Genomic DNA, 20,973 nt, shown 5'->3' on the forward strand with positions numbered 1-20,973 from the left:
GTGACCTCCAGCCTGCTATATCAAAAAATATAGAATCGAACAAACGTACTAAACTAAAAGATGCACACGATTTCAAATTGGTAGTTCTTCATTGGCATATAATTCTTTCCTGCGGGTGGTAGCCTATTTGTCTCGTGAGGTTCAGATTGCCAAGACAGGAACATTCGGCGCCAGTAATTCAGGCGCCTATGGTCAATTATACCTATATGTATTTTGTATATACATAACGAAGATTTCGGTCAGCGTAAGGGCAGTCCTTTTCGGCCAAGTTTTTCTCGCTGCCGATCGTTCTGGCACACTTCTTGGAGTCGCATGTTACATGGCTTAAAACGATATATGTCTTCGTGCGTCCTGGCGCGGTAATGGCCAACGCTGATATGCCCACTTCTATAAATATTGCGTATTTTATCTTGGTGGAAGAGTACCCGATACTTAAAGTACTTGGAAACTTGAAATCGCGTCCAGCGCGAAAAAAAATTGAAAAAATTTTAAGAAAATACTCTATGATTTATGCTAATTCACTAAATAATTTTACGCCCCCTTCGAGCTTGCTCCCCCCAATTGGGGGGCTTGGGGTGCGGCAGTTACGGTCCTGCCAATACCTATATCTATAGGTACTGCTCGTTCAACTAGAAAGTTGGGGCACATTGCATTGAAACAGCAGTGACGTAATCTTAGCAGTCTACTCACAGATTTCCTGCAATCCTAATTGAAAACTCCAGACTCCAAGCCAAACAAGAGTATTTTATAAATTTTTTTTCTTTTCATAAATCGATTTCTCAATATTTTTGTGGGGGCCGCAAGAAGGCTAGCTGGGGGCCGCATGCGGCCCTCAGGGCCGCGGTTGGGAATCACTGGTTTAGAGTCAAGTGTACCTGTTTGATGCTGGTGTGATCAGACTAGATGACCTTCACGGTCTTATCGATCATTCCTATCTAATACCGAATACTGTGCATGCATATTTTCTGTACCACCACCACTGCCGTGTGTTATGTATTTTGGTTTGATGAAAATAAAGACTCTCTCTCTCTCTCTCTGATATCATCATCTCAGTTAACGTTACCGCAGATACACCGGCTTTTGCATGAAATCCGCAATGCGTTGTAGGCTAAAGTGTCAGATCGGAGCACATCTCTACTCTACCTTACTCGACCTTGAAAACGAAATTACTGCCCTAATCATTAAGTGTCAACCTTGAGACTTGGCACAGCGTTCGATACTAAAATCAAGACATACCGTGCAAAAGCTTATGACGGATCTAGGTAAGGAGCATCGTTAAAATCAATAGAGACCAATACCGGCTTTACGTATAATCTGTTAGCGATAAATGACGAGTCAGCTCTCACTCGAATTAGGAAACGAAATTACCATTAACACAGTTCAGTGACAAACTTTAAACTCGGTACAGCGTTTGATACTAACATTAAGACTTACCGTGCCAAATGTCATAACCGATCTCAGTATTGAACATCGTCAAAATCAATGGATACCAATACCGGCTTTTAAGTAAAATATTTTTGCGATACATGACGGATCAGCACACACTCAACTTCGGAAACGGAATTACTACCCTAAACTTTAAGTAGAAACCCTGAAACTTGGGGCAGTATTAAATACCACCATCACGACATGACATACCAAGTTTCAAGAGTTTTCATGTTGTGAAACACCATCAAAATCGACCTATACCAGCAAAGGTCGACTAAACGCATATGACGGTTACCGAGTTCAGCTATAGATACGATTGTTACATCACACCTTCGGGGCACAGAGCTATTGTGCCCCGGTTGCTCGGTAATTTTATGAATAGGAGAGAGTAAATCACCGTTTCTTTATTGTGCGCGGCTTTGAGAGAATAGACAGTGAAAGCTTGTTATGAGCGCTACCGGGGCATGCCCCGGCTAGGCATTCGCAAAGCGAAAACACAGAAGAGAATTCGATTTTCGCAGAGACTTCGCTATATATGGGCATTTACAAGCGAAAGGACAGAAGAATACCATTTTCGCTGTGATTTCGGTATATATAGATTGGCGTGCGTCTACAAATGGTAAAGAATTGTTATTGAACAGAATTTTAGGTGGGGCAATGCCCCAGTTGCCCTATAGGACGAGCCGCCACTGCCTAGTCATCACCAACAGCATCTGGCTGCTGATATGACCAATCGTAATCCCAGCTCATCAATTAATATTGAATTCTTTTTCTATTTTACTACACCTAGCGCTTTTTACACTAGTAACGATGATATTTGATCATGAGCATATTTTCACCTGCTTTACACGTGATGTGCACAGCCCGTGTGTGCTCGCAATCCTTGGCAGGATCTTGTCTGCAGTCATCCAAGGATGCTTCGTTTCCAAAACAAACAGGATTCTTCATTGTAATTCTATACGTATCCGATACACTGACATGCACAATCTGTCGTGGCAAAAGATATACCATGAATCTCAAGCTTTTCTCTTGGTAGCAACACTACTTTTTCCAATCCACCGTAGCCAAGCTGAGTGCATGCCACCTTGCCGAAATTCTCGTCCAGTATTTGATTTGCACAAACTATACCCCATCCGAAATGATCGTCATAATATTCCAATAGGCCGGAGCGCACAGATTCAGTAGGAAGTATCGACGATATAGTATTCAGTCTACGCGTCATTCTGAGCAACCGCACAGTGTCTGAACCAAACATTTTGATAACCAGAAGTGATGAAATTAGTAAGCATTGCATATCAGGTTGCAGTAAATTGATACTCAATTACAAGAAAAAGTATAGATTTCCAAGATATGACAAAACGAAATTCAGAGTCACACTCATTGAAAAAATATCCGGCTGCTGTAATACAAGTTATTTTGCCAGGTTGTTGAGACAATTTCAATCACAAATATGACGCAAAACCTATTCAAAAACTACTTTTATGAAACAAACTTAGAAGTGACTAAAATAAAGTAGTGGAAGACGGAGGAAGTCTCATAAAACATCTAGTTGTAACAATATTTCGAATACTCACACCCGCCAAAACACACCCGATAGTACTTGATATCGGAATTTTTCGCTTTGTATTTCGCGAAATGGAAAAGCTCAGTGATATGCGACAGTCCGATTCCCCCGCTGACACCGGGACGCCGCCATTTCTCGACGAGGTAGTCGAAGAATGAGCCGTACTGAAATAATGGCACTACGCATCCCACTGCCTCCCACTCCTAAGAAATGCGTGTTCAAAGTCAGTACTGTAAGTCGGCAATATTTATCAGAATAATCAGTCAAGGCATATAGCAGTACCCATATTGAATACACAATGTTTGATAACTCGACGACTGAACTAGAAATTTCATCTGGTATTGAAAGCAACGAAAAAAAAAATGTAGTAAGGTAAATGGCACATAATAATGCTCACCCTCCGTAAACAGCTTCGTGTTATATGAGTATGATGTCTCCTATAAGTGGAGTCACCAGGTATGTCTTCCGACACCCAACAGGGATATGCATTCAACTGCATTAATATTTGGTCATTTTTACTCGCGATTGACGTTTCGTTCCTTGAAGTACATGATTGCGATAATTAAAATCAGGAGGATGACAATAGAACGGAAAGCTTACCCAGTAGGTTGCTCGATAGTTGTTGTATATTTGACATAGGGTGAAGGAAATAGTACCAATTTCTTCTGTATGGCTATGGTTATGCCATACGAACCATTCCCCAAGTTAACCTGAGCAGATGAAGACAAGTTGACTAGCATACACACTAATGAATAGGGCTGGGCACAATGATTCGAGTACTCGAATCTGAATCGAGCAGTAATTTTAATGATTCGAGTCGAGTAGTAAAAGAAGATTTTTCGAGTATTGAAATTATACGCTCCTCGCAACTGCAAGCTAATTTACCAACAAGAATTCTAGTTTCAATACCATTTATTTACCGCCGAGGAGGCCTTGAAATCTTGATTGGCCGTGTCGCAGCATACGAGACATAGTACAAAGCTACGAAAGTTACTGGAAATAACACATTTCCGAAGTCATGATCATCCCACAAAATTCTCAAGAAGTCCAATGAAATCGGTATGGTCGAAAAACACCGAAGTATCTTTATTGTGACGGATAACAGGCATTATGTTCTCTGTGGTGGCATAAAAGGCACATATTTGAACTTTGACATTGTACATTCTGTTGTGACGTCATAATGAGTGATATTCAAATACTCGACTCGAAGCGTAATACGTAATACGGGATTCAGAATCGAATCACTCAGGTATTCGCATGTCGGCTTTCTAGCAGTTGATAGACATGATGGCAAGACTTATTGATATAATTTTATATAAGATACACAAAATAATCATGAATGAATTACTTCAATTCAATCATACTCAGCATGAAAATGTTGCAGGGGTATTGGTGTGCGAAGTCAGAACATGCATATTTCATTGTTTTGAACCTTCTCTTAACCGTCCCATCCAAACGGTGTTTTTTCAGAGAACCAATGTTGGACAAATCTTATAAATTCAAACCATATTGTGTTATACAGAGATCTACACATTTTCATGATCAAGCCATATTTTAACAACAACTTTTTTACATCCGTCGCTTATTGGCTATTGTACCTAACACAATGGCCTGGATATGTAGGCTACATTGTACAAGCTAACCACAGGAAATCGCGATAGACGTGAAGATATTTTTTGTAGCAAGAGATTTAACAAATATTACATACATATTAAAAGATTGCTCTGGTGCCGTTGCGACACAAAATGATACCACTTAAAGAATCCAGGCTTTAGGGATTATGGAGCCATAGAGATTGCTCACTATGACAGTTGTGGCATTGCAATCTTGTGGCATACAGCACCTGCCAAGTTAGATAAGTGGCTCTTTAACAGTTTGCAGTTTGAAAATAGTGATTGATATACATATGGATGTTTCCCCAACGTCGATGTTCATAAAGGGATGCATACAATGCCAATGAGCAATGTCAATATTATGTCAGGAATTTAGACTATGTAAGTAGGCCAAGGTAAATGTTAGACACTGTTCTATCTGTTCATGGCATTGCATCGTGCCTTGCTTATCATCTTGCATGTCATTGCACATAGCGCATGTTCGAAGAGATGAAAACAACAGTTAAGCTTTGCTGGTTTATGGTTAGAGAGTCTTTAATTCTCATCCAACCGAAATACATAACAAACATACAGCAATAATGGTGGTACAGAAATACACATGCACAGTATTCAGTATCAGATAGGACTGATCCAGTGACGTGCGGTCAAATGAGGCAAGTGAGGCAGCATCATCAATTTTCATAATTATTATTCAAAAATACAGCGCGAAAGAGAGCTGAGGCACAGGGCACAGGTGAGACACAAGCGGGTCGTGCCTCATCAGCGCCAATGCAATTCATCATAAACAGCTCGGAATTCATAATAACTCGTATCAATCAAATGCTATCGTCGCACTGATTCATAAAATCCAAATATTAACAGTGTCAGAACACCACAAACCCCTCAAAATCGCCAAGGAACGTGACATTCGGCTTTACTACAGACAATGCAATCACAGAGAAACAATAGCCAGGTGAGGCACAATCGAATCTGCCTCATGCACTATTCGTCAACAATCGGACAATCGCAGCGCAGTGAAACGCCCTATCGATTTTGGAAACCAACAGTCTTGTAGCGACGGCCACTACAGAGGCCTAATAGCTACGGAGCAAATACATTCTCTTACTGATGTAGCTGATATGCATTTTCCACCCATACCTATAACCTTAAATTGTGGTATGTGATAGCTATACTTACATATCCTTCGTTGTCGTTGTTTATGGACGTTATAGTGTTTTCGACTGCAATAGTCATTTACACCAGGTCGATATTCTATGTTGTGATTCCATATTTTTATTTGCCGACATGTAGCACTACCCACTTCTAGCCTTTGTAAGACACCGCTTGGAACCGATGGCGACTAGCAGCCTAGATGGACTGCGTGTGAAGATGGCTAATGTGATAAGAAACAGGTCGCTAACTTAATCAGCTAACCGTGTAGATTTGCGATTCTTAATCCAAGGAAATCTGCATCCCAATTCAAAATCATCAATCTAACCCAGATTTTCCAGCCTAAATGATGTCTGAATGATGTAGCTGAAACAGTGTCCACAGTCCATTTCCATATTGAAAAAGGATATCAGGCGAGCAACGGGCAATAAAGAATATAAATCCAAAATTATGATCTTAAATAGAATATTTTTGTGCTCTTCGTATCATACTTTTCGTTGAGCAATATGTACGCATTGTAGAATGTGCAACTGCAACGGCTAACAAAGTGCAAAGAAAACGCTCTCGCCCACCCGTTTCTCTTGTCATTCACATGTTTGTGTATGTTTATTAGGTAATTACGTATGTGGTGGGATGGAGTCGGTGCCTCACCAGCCATGAACCTCACCGCACGTCTCTGGAATGATCAATACAACCTTGAAGGTCAACTAATCTGATCACACCCTCATCAAACAGGTAGATTTTTCTCTACACATGCTGGCAGTAACAAATGTTAGTTAAAATAGGAAATTAAAAAAGAAAAATTAAAAGATGGTAGCCACTCAATGTAGCAAGGGTCTCGGCGAGGTAGGGCAACAGTGCTAGTATGACGACAAAAGGTAATTAAGTACAGTAGCTCTTTTATAAATCTATTATAAGGCAATTAGCGGATATGTTGTGGCAATGCATTCCAGATGATAGATCATGAGTAGTCGATAGATCTATTAGTTAGGTTGCTTTTGGGTGGGCGTAAATTAATATTTCCCTTTGACAAGGTTATGGATTATGGATATCTTTTCACATTGTTATTCTGATTGTCGGTTGGGTTCGGTTATTAGGAATGATGCAGCTTAAACTCAAGGTAGGTACTTCTGTATGTGCTCTTTATTACTTTGTCATGCTTGTGCAGATAAAGAGGCGTTTCTTCAATATACCCCCATAGCGATCAAGTGTTCCCAATTAGGAACATTTTTTCGATATAGGGCAGTGGTTCTCAAACACAAGTCCATGACGACTTTTTTGCCGGTTCCTCAGGTATATTACAAATACCTTCAAATTTCAACATGCAATATATTTAAAGCTGGTCCATTGGAAATATAAATATAACATGAAAACTTTTGACGGTGCCAGTTGACTAGCTAAACAGCGCAGATTACGTGATCACCCGTTTACGATTCATTCATTTTGAGCAGGACCGTAACTTCAGCACTCCAAACCACCAATTGGAGAACTTGAACGGAGCCCCCAATTATTTTGCAAATGAACATAAATCATGGAGTAATTGTTTTTGGAAACTTTTTTCAACATTTTACAACCACACTATTGGGATTACGTCTATTGGTAGTGGTACTTGAAAATGCGACCAGAAACTGATAAAATCAGTATATTATAAATGCGAAACATTCGATATCACCAAACAAAGTTATGAAAAGTGGGTTTAACAAGACTTTTACTGAAAACTGACCGGTCAACACATTGACTTGGACTCGGAATGACCCGGACTAGACCCTCTTCTCGGTTACTTGGACTCGGACTTGACTTGGGGGTGAATTGTAAAGGACTCGACTTGACTCGAGTCAGAAACTATAAACGTGAGATTGACTTGTGACTCGGAGCCTTGTGACTTGGTTACAACCCTGCCGAAAGGTGTGACGCAAACTTTGATATATACATATATATGTCTAATCGTCCATAGGCGCCTATATGGCTGGCGCCGAATCTCGCTGTCCTGGCAGTCGGTACTTCACATGACAAATGCGATCACAGAGTAGAATGAATGTGCACACAAGTACAGGTGAAAACATACATCCAACTGTGGGGTCTGGGGTGAAGTTTGGCTTAACGCACTGTCGCGGCCCAAGACCATTGTTTTTGGGGGTAGGCAGACAAAGTACTCTTCCAGCAAGGATTTCATGAATGACTGGTTTAGCAGCTGTCAGGTGTTTTCGTGTGGCGCATTGAATTGGTAGAGTAGCCTACATCTGTTGGTAGTGGGCGAGGTAGCAAGGTAGCACTGCAAGGTGCTTGGTTCGACTCTGAAACGCTTCTTCTCTCGATATGTCGAAGAGAAGAATATTATTCGAGTTTGTGTGGTCAGTTATGCCGACGGCCAACGGGGAAGACTATAAACGACTCTCGGTGGTAGCACGTTTATCTGGACAAGGCAATTTTACCTACAACCATATGACTCGCTACCATAAAATCACATGGATATAATCATGAACTTAATTGATCACGATCAAACCCTCTGAATGTCTAAATGTCACTGTCACATTTTGGGTTAATTTCAATTTTTGAAAGTTCACCAGTCCGCCAGATATCTTTTGCAAATTTATTGGTCCATGAGGTGAAAAAGGTTGAGAATCACTGATATAGGGGGTATATCAAATAAGCGCCGATAACGATGCCAAACGATAAGCTATTGCGTCCCACAACGAATAATACTAGAAATGAAAAAGTAAATCAAGAACCTACCGTGGCTTACCGTGCAGATTAAAGTCGGCAATGTTACTCACAGGATAAAGAAGAAATTCACGGGACATGTCGTTTCGTTTTTGAAGCGAAATTTTGCATCTTCCCAAGGTCAATGATAATTGAAATGAATTGGAGTAGCTGCACGTCTCCTCTAAATGTTGAATTTTTGATAAGGTGCACGGTGTGATGTAATCGGATCGATTTATTGCTAGAAATCGATGCGACCAGTCCGAGTCGTTTGGCATTACGAGATCTTCATATCTCCCAGAAGATGTTTGAGCAGAAAGGGTGAAGGTCAAATCGCTGTAACGTGACCAGAAATCTGTCGAAAATCAGTAATCACGATATTTCCCATTAAGATCGCAACCGTATTTAAGTGACATACTTAAATGTTTTAACCCCGACGGAATGATAGTCTGGTAGTCCCAATTTCTGATTCCGACAAATTTGGACGATACGACATCACCAAATATTGCTGTCTTTGAAAATTGGTTTCTAGGAAAACAGATAAATGAATAATTGAACATAGAGTACAAATTAAAGAAGAATTCATGAAACAATCAGTACGTTAGGGAAGTGCATTTCACTTGAGTGACTATGCAGACGATGTTCATTTAAGTGACAAATAGTATTTCAAGTTCAGTTCATTTCCACTTTATTTGAGGATGCCGATAAGAAATGTCAATGATGAGTCAGCGTTAGCTGCGGGTCTAGTGCAGGGGTGGGCAAACTTTTGAGCTCGCGGGCCGCATTCAACATCTGAATCCAATCGCGGGCCGCACCTATAAAATTCGGATTATACACCAAAACGCAATATTGGTATTTGATTATATAGTGATGACATGGAGATAATGCTTATTTAAAACAAACCGAACATGGCTCTGATGATATTGTATACGCGTCAGAAACTGGCGAGATTTCATAGGCTGGTCTACCTCAATAACCAATTTGGCAAAACTATAGAGATGAAAGTCGGTTGTCCCGATTCTTAGAACAGGATTGAAATTTGAATCTGTGAGCACTGAGCAGCGATCTGTCCATGTATTTGCTAATTCCACTTTTGGTACAGTTCCAGGACACACAATGCTGACAGCATCATAACAATGTTAGCTTCAAACACGCTTCTACTGTGTGTAGATAAAAAATAAATACCTTAAATCTACGCATACAGAGAACGAAGACACGCGCTATTCGTTTTTATAAGCACATCACTGAAATAATGAAAACTGGAGTGGCCAATCTGAAATTATACCCGTGATCCGAATTATGTCAATCTCGTTTTGGATTTCTGTGATGTTTAGCAGTTGAAACCTTTCAAACTGTGTGGGCGGGAAGCGAGTGGCGCAGTTGGTTAAACACTGCAGTCACGACACCAATGGTTACTGGTACGAGTCTCGGCTCTGCCATGTTTCTACGTGTCGGAGGATTATCTGGGCTCCTCGTCGCCGACCTCGCTGTTAACGCAGCGTCTTGACAAAGCCCAGAAGAAGAGTGAGCCGAGCTCGAAAGTCGGCAGCAAAGACCTGAAAGTGGACGCACGAAAAACGAGAGTGAATGAAGAGTGGGAGTGAGCGTGGAAGTAAAAAGTCGTCCTCATTACGAAAAGAAGAGACACTGGACTTTAAGAAATGTACTGTCGTGGCGCACAAGGCCTAAAACAGGCGATACGCGCCACTGTAAAAGTGTATTAATAATAATAATAATAATAACTGCGTGGGCCTTGGGATCGGGATGTCGCGTCAGAAATTGAATATGAACAGTAATAGAGCAAGTATTTATCTTAGAACAGTGGTTCTCAAACTTTTCAAGACACACCCCCCTTGTGATGGTAAAAGATTTCGCGTCCCCCCCTCTTATCGTCATATCACAAAACGCAACCAGGATGCTAGCAAACCTAACGAATAGTTTGATGTCATGGAAGGTTACGATTGTGGATGAGGAATTTTTAAATATGAAATTCAGACTAAATACAGATCAACAATAATGAATTGTATGTAAACCGCGCCAAGCGCGAAAAAAATTTCGGTCAAGCCCAGCTTCGCGTCCCCCTTTCAGATGCTTTCATGCCCCCAATGGGGGCTCACCCTCAGTTTGACAACCACTGCCTTTCAATTATTATGGTGAAATATACTAAGAAAAAGTTTATTCAAGTCTCTGCATTAATTCGATTTCAGTACGCATTTTATCAATATTTTTAATAAGTTTGTTTTGACTGTCGCGGGCCGCACAGAACGTCGTTGCGGGCCGCATGCGGCCCGCGGGCCATAGTTTGCCCACCCCTGGAGTGTTAGGAATAGCGATTGGATTAGGTTATAGAACAATATGTCACTCGAAACAACTACGGTATATATCTGAAGATCTTCTTGGAGGTACAGAACTTCAATATGCAATTGAATGGTATATGTGGTGCATATTCAATTGAACCCGAAGATTTTCAGCTGACACTTGTCAGGGGTAATTGTAAGCAACTAGCAGAGAATGGGAAATAATATGGTATATCAACAATCTTATGACAAAATATGAAGTCACGGCATGAAATTTCGAATAATCAGGGCGAAGAGAGCGCTTAAGCTCAATATACTATTTTTAGATGGTACGCGACTCCTTTTGTCGTCAGACTTGGTTGGCGTATTGTGATAAAAGCGGACTCCAAGGCACACTTTCATTTTGGTGACGTCATATTTTGATAAACGATTGTTGACATACAATGTTCTTTCCAATTCTCTAGTAGTCCCAATGACGTGTATCAGCCGAAAATATTCGTGTTCAATTCAATATATGAATATACTATTCAACAATATTGTCCTATATGGTGTGGACACAAGCAAATCTCAGGGCCCAGTGAAATTGGTCTATCTCACACGTTCCATTTGGTCAAAGGCAATTTGACGGTAATTTCTGACAGGCTTACCGCGCATTAAATTTGATAAAACAAGTATCAATCGAAAGCTACCGCAATATGGATTGCGAAAATATAAATTTTAATCTGCTCGTGGTCCTGGAACTCCCCAAAATCAGCCTCGAATGTTGCATTGTAACGGAGTTTGGTATTGTGATGCATCCGTACCGTGGCAGCTTTCCATTGATAGCCGTTTTATCAAATTTAATGCTCGGCAAGCCGGTCAGAAATTATTGTCAAAATTGCCTTTTACTAAATGGAAAGTGTGACGTAGACCAATTTCACTGACCTGTGAGATTTCTTTGTGTCCACACCATATAGGACAATATGATTCAACTATACATCCGTCACTCGGATGACCTGTCACCAGTGTTGGGATAACTCGAGTCATGACTTGACTCGAGTCAACTTTTTCTTATGACTTGACTTGACTCGGCGCTTCAGAAATGTGGATTGACTCGTGACTCGGAGCAAAATTCACGCGTCAATTCCAAGTCGTTAAGTAAACGATGTCGATTAAATCACCCTATCTTGTGTACGTTCGGTTTGTTCGCGATACGCTGGTGTCACTTGTGAGAGCAACCAGTCATTCACGGATTGTACGTTTCACTGATCCTCCATTGTCATACAGGTTACGTTGTCGTAGTAGCAGAAGAATAATCTAATAACAACGTATCTTTGTTTCGTATACGGCTCAGTGCTTACATTGCGCAGTGCTTACCTTTACCAACACTCTTGTATGATTTAAATCGGACGAATATAGTTTATGTGTTTATATTCTCACGGATGTGTAGATGGGATGGTAGTGTATTGTATCACATAAATTTGTTCAACTTCTCGAGGCTTCGTATTCGATCCTCCATATTGGCGGATTCTGATAATAACAGACTGTAGCATGAAGCTATACAGTCACTCACATATTTGATTAGCAGTTCAACACCTTTTTGCATGTATATTTAACTTTACATCCGTTATTTGTTTCAAGATAAAGGCCAATTCGTCTGTCCTTCACCTAGTTAGCAAAATGGATTGACTTTGCATCATCCCTCATGCTTCGAAAATTCGATATGACTTGAATCGTGACTTGACTTGACTCGAGTCACCTCCAAAAAACGAGTGACTTGACTTGACTCGAGTCACCTTTGAACATCGATTGACTTGACTCGAGTCAAAATGTGCAATGACTCGACATGACTCGTGACTCGAAGCTAGTGACTTGACCCCAACACTGCCTGTCACTAAAACAGATGAAATAGCACTATTAAATATATCCCTTAAAATATAACAATTCCGTCACTCAAGCAAAAATAACAGCACTTAAAAATGTGTTACTCAAAAGATCACAACTGTGTCACTAATAAGAGCTGTTGATCTCTAAGTCAGTTGATACAAAACCGACTCTAGCTACAGTAAAACTTGGTTCACAATTCTAATTCGATATTGCCTGTTATCAACCATAATATGAACATTGGCTCGCACAAAAATTCAAAATATCTAAAAAGTATAGCAAGTACTTATATAACCAATATACAAATACCTCACAACATGCTCTTGTAATGGAAAACTCCACATATCAATGAAGATGATATACTTCCCAGGGTCAGAGTCTGCAATGGTGATATGGGGAAGCAGAATCAACATCCCTGCAAAGGCATAACTATCATTTTTGATCGATGTTGGAAGTATAAATCGTCATCAAACCTGACGTTCCTTCGCAATTATATCGAAATTCATCGTCATGATCATTATACAGGCGTGCGCCATCGAAATACATCATGAAAGCCTCATTAAGGTGATGCACGATGACAATATTGTGCCAACTAGGGACATGGTGTGCAAGGTCAAATGCGTATGAATGATATAAATATTCTTGTCCACAATGAAAAACTAATATTGTATTTGTAGCGATGATCAGTTCGATACTGAAAATTAATTTTCCAGAGTCCACGTATGATACCAGTATCCCGCCCTTGCTATCATGATCCATAAACCAGACAGAAAAAGTGAAGCTGCTATTCATATCGAATGTGACGTTTTCAGCAACCACGGAATCTCTGATGAAATAGGCAATGTGTGAAACATTATCACCTGTTAAAAATAAATTATACAATTCATCTGTAACATGCAATACCAGGGCAGGATCTGCAACTTAAAAGTGAATTATCATGGAACAGTGCTAAATTCTAAGCACGCTATACATCAAGCACCAATCACAATGATTTTATCATTCTATGCTTGAGGCCGGCCAATTCACTCATGATCAGCACAATCGTTAAGCAACGTGGCTGGTGTCTGACCACTGAATCACAAAATCATGGGCGTATCTATGATGAAAGTTTTGGAGGGGCATGATGGTTTATATTCATTGGGACGTGACATCTATGGAAGAGGGCACATTATCCCATTGCAAAATTTGAGAGGGAAAGGCCACCTTTAGCACAGTTGAACTTACTGAGAATTTTCAGATTTTCCAAATTAGATAAGAATTACTGAATTCACAAAAAACTTGGAAATTGAGCTAGATCCCTAATTAAATAGAAATATAACAAAGACTAAATTAAGTAAGAATGCCATATGTCCATACGCCAAGCTTGGCTCGTTCAGAATTATACAGTTCTCCTGTAGCATTTGCAGGAAAACCAAAATTAGATTAATGCATAGCAGCATTTCAAAAATTAGTTTGTAATTAGATTTACAGCATTTGCCTCTAATTAGTCTAATTAGAATTATCTAGTTATCCAAGTCTGGCCTTTTAGGCCCCTGGTGACGCGATTGAATGAAGAAGCAATGTCTGCTATTTCGAATGACAGTGTGATATCATGTGACGCGAAACTCATGAAAGAATTTGAATTACCGGTTGCAGGATTCTAACTTGAGTTCACTTCACCATGATAGAAAAGGACGAGTGTAAAATTACGAATGTAGTATCGCCTAATTTTAGATATGAAAACGCTAATCACTTGCCTGGCCGTTTTTGTTCCTACCAGTATCGGCCTATTCATATCAAGGATTCTCAAACTGGGGTACGTGAGACAATTTTAAGAGGCATACGTGCAACATCAGTTTCCTGGTACTGTAGCGTTTATGCGACAAACAAGTTTATGGCTTAATTCTTGTTGCTTTTACATTGCCTGTAACGTTACTCACTACATCTACATTAACTGAAGTGAATCTCTGTGCTATCTACTACCGCGGTGATAAGAGTTACTATATAGCCTGATGTAGATCTCGGATAAGTACCACCATAACCAGTGTCATTAATTCGGTTTGTTAGCAATTTTTATCAGTTCAATACACCACAAAAATGAGATACAATGAAAAGATAGGAATGTGGCGAAATGACTTGGAGTAGTCTTTGGAATCAGACACCCACCTTGGCCTAGGCGATGAAAAGAAGAGGCATGCACACTAAACGAAAAGTAAAAGAAGATAGTATAATAAAAAGCAATATATAGATTAGATTAGCATTAATGCAAACTTCAGCGCTTTGGTGGGCAGGATATAGTTTACGGGACTGGTCTAGTTTGGTAAGTTGACTCCAGCAGTGTCAACAATGTTGCTTTCAATAGCATATAATTACTGCGTGTGCCTTTTAAAACAATTTCATGAGCACTGACATCACATCAGCAGAATGACATAAAAATGTAAATAGATACTTTGTTGCGTTTTGCCGTTCGATCGCATGTACTTGACGCAACATATTTTAGGGTAAGCTATACATGCCAAAAATTCATAATGGTACAGTGTCAAAAACTGTTGGAGCCCCCCTAGTCTACATGAATAATCAATGCAAATCTCGGAATGTGTCTTTCACGCTGAGATTTCACACTTATTTTTGTATCAAGCTGCACAGCAGTAATGTGCACACAAGAAAGCAAAATTTCGTTGTGAAGGCATATGATAGATAGTGTACCGGTACTGCCTTTTACCAGCCAAAATGGGGTTGACTTCAGGACTGTAGCTACTTATAAGTGGGAGTGTCATAACATTCACTACTTCCAAGCCCAATGAAACATAAAAATACAACCAACTGAATGCCCGAAATATTGTGAGTACATATAAGATTATCTTGATCGGAGTCTCAGCCACCAAATTTCAATAAATAATCCCATCTCTGATGCTTTGGATATAGGAATCGTTGCATTCCCGCAAGAGCAATTTCTAGTGGAATGTCTAACATGTGAAGTTTGATGCATCCTTTGTGTGCCAGCCATGATAGGGTCTAGTGACAATGTCACCTGCCAGTCGTCAGTTACAGCTATGTTACTTCCGTACACAGATGCGGCCGTGTGCAACAGGTCACTTCGAGTCATGAGTCATTTTAATCAACACTCGACTCATATTTGAGTACCAATGAATTTTGGAAAGGCTGTACCAAACTTATACTTACTATCGAAGTCTGAAATCCTGACTAGTTTAATCGGTCGTTGGTTTTCCGTCAAAGATAATTCCGAGCGTAGATTTTGAAATCTTTCCCGATCAATTCCAGTGCACTTCGACTCATTCGAGTATGCGTATCCGAAATATCCTCAAACACATTTTGAATCATGGATTTACCAATAGTACATTCTTTTCTTACGGATTATAACATGATTGGTCATTCACTTCCAATATATAGCAGATAGTGATCCATTTCAATTAGGACCTCACCAGAATAGCTCGTAATTTGGAAGCATTTCTTCTCATTGACAACACTTATTTCATCAATCGATTGATCCGAACCGGATCCGTCCGTAGAGCCATCATATTGATCCAATTCGGATAGATATCCATATTCCAGTGCAAGGCCCGCTTGGGAACGAAATCAACAAATTCAAAAATCAACTCTATCAGAAAAGTCATTGCACTTACGGCTCAGGGTTAGGGTGATATCATCATATGGTTCTTCGTTATTGTCTTCAACATACGACGCGGAGTCTTGAGACATGAATATACACACAATTACAGACCCTACTTTGAAGCAGTAAGAATTTATTACCGCTTACCGCAACATGGCACACTACCCCTGACAGTACACAAGTTGTCTTGAAGATCACCGTATGGCGTGCATTTTCCTTGCAGCAGCCCAAACCTTGGAAATGATTGATTGCATTCGCGGGTTCCACCAGTGGAATTATCCACAGTCAGCCATGAGTTGTAGAAATCCCTGTGCAATGAGAGACATGATGTTGACGATGCATTGTGTACTTTTCCTCAAGTGCAATTGAAAGATAGGTACCGATGAGGATAGAACGTATCGTTGCGAAGGTTTCCCTTACACATCTTTGTACTTTCACAAAGTCTCATGCCGTTTTGATTGCAGAAGTCTCGCGAATTTTGCCAGGATTGTAATTTCGGAGGTACGTCAAAAAAATGCAATCCTATAAGATTGAAACTTTTGTAGAAGCCGAATACATGCAAACGCAACAAACAAGTTTCACACCGTAAGAAGTTCTGAGACAAAACTCATCATCGTTTGAATCTGGAGTAGTTGCAACAACCTGGTCTTCTGTGATATTGACGAATAGCGAAGGGTTGTCTGCTATTGCGTATTTGAAGCAATTCTGCAAAACATTGTTATTACCGCCCATCAATGCCGCTGCTGACGAATTGCAAATTATTCAAACCTGAGCGGTTGGCTGTAAATGAAAGAAGTAACTGGAACTAGTCGCAAAATGCCGTGCGACGATTACAGTATCCGGGCCTTGGTCACAATAAGTCAAGAAATATCCGGGTGCATCCACCATTTCCAGAGAGACTTCCGTGGCATCCAGATTATGATCTGATGAGAAAATGATGAATCTCATAGAATAAAAATATAAAGACAGAAAACATCATGATCTACCCAACACCTCTACACACTATGTATTAATATAGCTTAACATGAGAGAATCTCATCTTCAAAACCAGAGAAGTTCATATCCGATCTTCTGAATGGGCAAATTTGAACGTTAGTCCCGTATGGCCGTCATGACGGTTGCTTTACACATCAATTACAATCCACTTTATCTGTCACTGTACAGCATTAGAAGCCTTCCTCACTGATCTACTGGAGTCCTTGATTCAGCTCTTCAATGAGTTTAGCGAAATCGCGGTTACTAGGATCTGTATTTTGACATGAGAACATCTATGTCTTTGATTTCCATCACTGAAAATTTCCTGTTACTGTCGAATATGAATATTCACATTTACCATACCAGAAATACATTCTAGGACATTTCAGTTATACGATAGCAGAAATATCAAATGGTGTTTCAGAACTTGGATGAGGTATGTAACGCAATATGCGGATGGGAATAATATTCACAATCTTTTCACTAGTTGACTAGTGCTATCCAGATACAGCTCAACCTACATTTTTACCAACTGCATCCAACATAAATATCCTCATAAACAAATCAATACCGAACCTTTTTTAAATTTCAATATTACCTTTGTAAGTGTAGTAAAATTCGGTCACAATGTGTGAAGGCATCTTCACTGGCGTCGCCACAAAACAGTCGCTACAACAGGATGTACCGCTGTCCCCAATCCAATGCATGTATATACCTAAATCTTTTGGGGACACAAATTTTATTGGCCCATGCCGTTTCTTACCCGGATTGATATCAGGCCGAAGGCTCGGAATTGGCCTGGTTCCCGTGTATTTTCCTGATTCAAAATCACAAAATTTAATACCATCGCGGGAGGAAAGAGTTGATTTACGTACCGCAGCAAAATAGCCGCCGGGTTGCTCCGGTATCCTGAGGCGTGTCACTAAAGGATACCGTTTTAGTACGGGACCAAGTAGATTGGCACCGGTATATTCCTTCAGACTGAAGATACATCCAGTCTTTAAGAGTGTCTCTGGCAAAAAATAGCATGGAGGTGAAGTTTACAGTTTTAGTATATCCCGGTCCCCATTCGTCTACCACAACACAGCTGCCAAACCCGACATTCTAAAATTCAGCTAGAGCGGTGGTCCACAAAGTGGAAGCATGTCCCTCTTAGAGGGATCTGAAAGATTCTAAGGGGCATTCTTAAAGAATGAATTGAGTAGTGCTTAAACTTCAACTTGTTTAATAACGCCAACCATCATTATTTGAATTTTAACTATCACATACACCGATGCTCTATTTTGACTAATACTGAGTTCGGACAAAGTTCCAGCTAACAGATGTCTTTTTGCTATAGTGCATAAAAAGGTGGAATGTTACGATGTAATTAAGTAGTCCTCACAAGACCACATTGTATGCAATGTATATTATGGCTTGTGAATCTTCTCAGCAAATCGTTGAAAACTCAATTATTACACGTTTTCTGTAATGAAATTCCTACAGAAGCAGAACGTTTTGTGGCAGGTTGAAATTACTCAAGTGAAGGTTTATGAGTTCGATGCATATCTATTGTAAATAAACCATGGTGACATTTCTTAATTTGAAGATGCTAGTTGGTATTGCTGAGTGGCTATGCAATGTGTTCATCATGAAAGTACTAGACTTTTCAGCAGTTCTGTGGCGGAAGAAAAATCTACATTGTCATCACCATGTGAAAGACGCTTTGTGCGTTTGCTAATAAATCCTGAAACCTAGGACCAAACTCGAATCGGCGGAACACGTATTCTAATCTTGTCTGAAATGTGTGTCATCAGCTACCCAAATAAGCCATGAGTAAGTCTGGTCGTCTGGGCGTAGGTGCAGACTTTTATTTCGTATTCAGCTACCAAATTTAGAGGTGGCCAATATGATGTCACCGGCATCAGATTTCGAATAATAGAGACGAGGTGATCGCTCAAGCTCAATATACCACTCGATCTCCTGTAGTCACAAACTAGGTTGGCGCCTTTTGATAAAAGCCAAATCCATTTGTGAGCCTTGGAATCGATTTGTATCAAAATAGATCTATTCACCTCGAATATTTGAAATTTCATGCCGGTGACGTCATATTTTATGATGCAGTTGTTGATATACCATGCTCTTTCCGATTCTCTACTAGTTGCTGCTGATTACATCTGACAAGTATCAGCTGAAAATATTCGGGTTTATTTCAATATTAAAATACTATATAATTATACTACCTTAACTATATTGCCGCTGCGTAATCAGAGTAGCTTATGTCCATTATCTTTTTGTAGAATTTTCATTTGCGTTCAACCATATCCTGGCCAGGGTTAATAGTTATGTTTGTCACACTGTTCCAAACAGGACACTGGTCAATATATACACGAACGCAAATTAAATTTTACAAAAATTTGATTTTCTCAGAATGTGAAAAATGGGCATAAGCTACTTTGATTTCACCGTGACAATATATAAATTTAGTTGAAGATAATTATGTATATTACCGAATAGGCACCCATATATTCGAAGGAGAACTGATCTTAGCTTCTTGCATTGCAAATACAACAGTTCCATTTTGACAAATTTCGCTTGAATGGCAAAGATCCTTATTTTGCTGGATGCAGTATTCCCTGCCTTCATACCAGGTGAAATCTTCCTTGACACTGGCAAACTCTACTGTCCGGTGGGATTCTATACGAGACAAGTTTAATTATTAACCAATTAGGTTTATCAATTTTATATGAAAACATCATGTTTTTATCGAAAGGTCAAAGAATGGCTTCTTGTGGCCAGATGAAGGAGAATATTCATTATAGTGTGTAATGAATTAGGATGAAGTCTTCAAAACAACTTAAATGGTGTCCGACTGTCCATACGCAAGTACACAACACATGCATTGTAAAAAAATACACAGTAAACAATAACATACCAAATAAGATGCACTGTAACGCATGATATGCTATGGTAGCTAGTCAGGTTGCCGCCGCTGTTCCTATCTCATACTAGACAAAGACACATCATGAATACTTCCTATAGGTCAGTGGTTCTTAACCTTGACTCCAGCGCCCCCGAAGGGGCGCTTGCATATTTCAAGGGGGTGGAAACGCTCAGGGGGAGATATGGGGGGCGCTGGGCTCAGGGAGGTGATATGGGGGGCGCTGGGCTCAGGGAGGCGATATGGCGGGCGCTGAAGAAAAATGGCTTCGCAGTGGTGGTAGGACAATGACATATCCTTAATGAGTATTCACAGCAAATTAACATTCCACGAAACATGTCAAATCCCATTCCACGAAACATGTCGCGCTACGCGACGATATTTGCTACATATGTTTTCATAAATGTAGTGGGTTATTGTAATTTATGTAAAACGAATTGCGCGTACTTTTAGATCGTCAATTTTCCGTCACTGCCGTCACGCTTTCTAGGTTGTTATAACAACCTTGTTTTGACCCTGAATTACCACAAACAATAATTAGATGGTTTCTTATAGTCTAATGGTCCTCGAGCGCGATCAAAGCGCGAAATATTTACAATATCAAAGTCTCTAAAATACCGACTGGACTTTGACCTCTTACCAGGACCGAAACTGCTGCAACCCAAATCCCCAATCGGTGAGTTCGAATGGTGGACTAAATTATTTCGGTGAATGAACATAAATTACACATCATGTTTTGACGACTCTTCCACGGAAGAATACGCACAACTATAGAAAATAAAAATAGGCATTTCGGCGTCGGCCATTACCACGGCGCGATGCACGAAGACATATGAAGTTCCGGTCAATATGGG

General features: G+C 40.1%; 1 protein-coding gene across 1 annotated transcript in view; it reads right to left on the reverse strand.

Annotated features, from left to right (window-relative positions):
• LOC145450077 (uncharacterized) overlaps positions 1-20,973 on the reverse strand; it is a 75,965-nt gene that overhangs the window by 33,355 nt on the left and 21,637 nt on the right. Inside the window, exons 34-52 of the mRNA XM_080328556.1 lie at positions 19,689-19,875; positions 18,075-18,211; positions 17,798-18,016; positions 16,993-17,147; positions 16,809-16,929; positions 16,605-16,746; positions 16,372-16,532; positions 16,238-16,303; positions 16,037-16,177; positions 15,777-15,914; positions 13,088-13,474; positions 12,924-13,029; positions 8,873-8,982; positions 8,529-8,809; positions 3,593-3,702; positions 3,390-3,531; positions 3,003-3,195; positions 2,474-2,670; positions 2,268-2,415 (exon numbers count right to left, since the gene is read on the reverse strand). Of these exons, the coding sequence (XP_080184682.1) occupies positions 2,268-2,415; positions 2,474-2,670; positions 3,003-3,195; positions 3,390-3,531; positions 3,593-3,702; positions 8,529-8,809; positions 8,873-8,982; positions 12,924-13,029; positions 13,088-13,474; positions 15,777-15,914; positions 16,037-16,177; positions 16,238-16,303; positions 16,372-16,532; positions 16,605-16,746; positions 16,809-16,929; positions 16,993-17,147; positions 17,798-18,016; positions 18,075-18,211; positions 19,689-19,875 (3,141 nt within the window). The remainder of the gene's footprint in view (positions 1-2,267; positions 2,416-2,473; positions 2,671-3,002; positions 3,196-3,389; positions 3,532-3,592; positions 3,703-8,528; positions 8,810-8,872; positions 8,983-12,923; positions 13,030-13,087; positions 13,475-15,776; positions 15,915-16,036; positions 16,178-16,237; positions 16,304-16,371; positions 16,533-16,604; positions 16,747-16,808; positions 16,930-16,992; positions 17,148-17,797; positions 18,017-18,074; positions 18,212-19,688; positions 19,876-20,973) is intronic.

This window comes from Botryllus schlosseri, chromosome 11, assembly GCF_051294905.1.
Source record: "Botryllus schlosseri isolate E-star chromosome 11, Bs_hap1, whole genome shotgun sequence".
Taxonomy (NCBI): domain Eukaryota; kingdom Metazoa; phylum Chordata; class Ascidiacea; order Stolidobranchia; family Styelidae; genus Botryllus; species Botryllus schlosseri.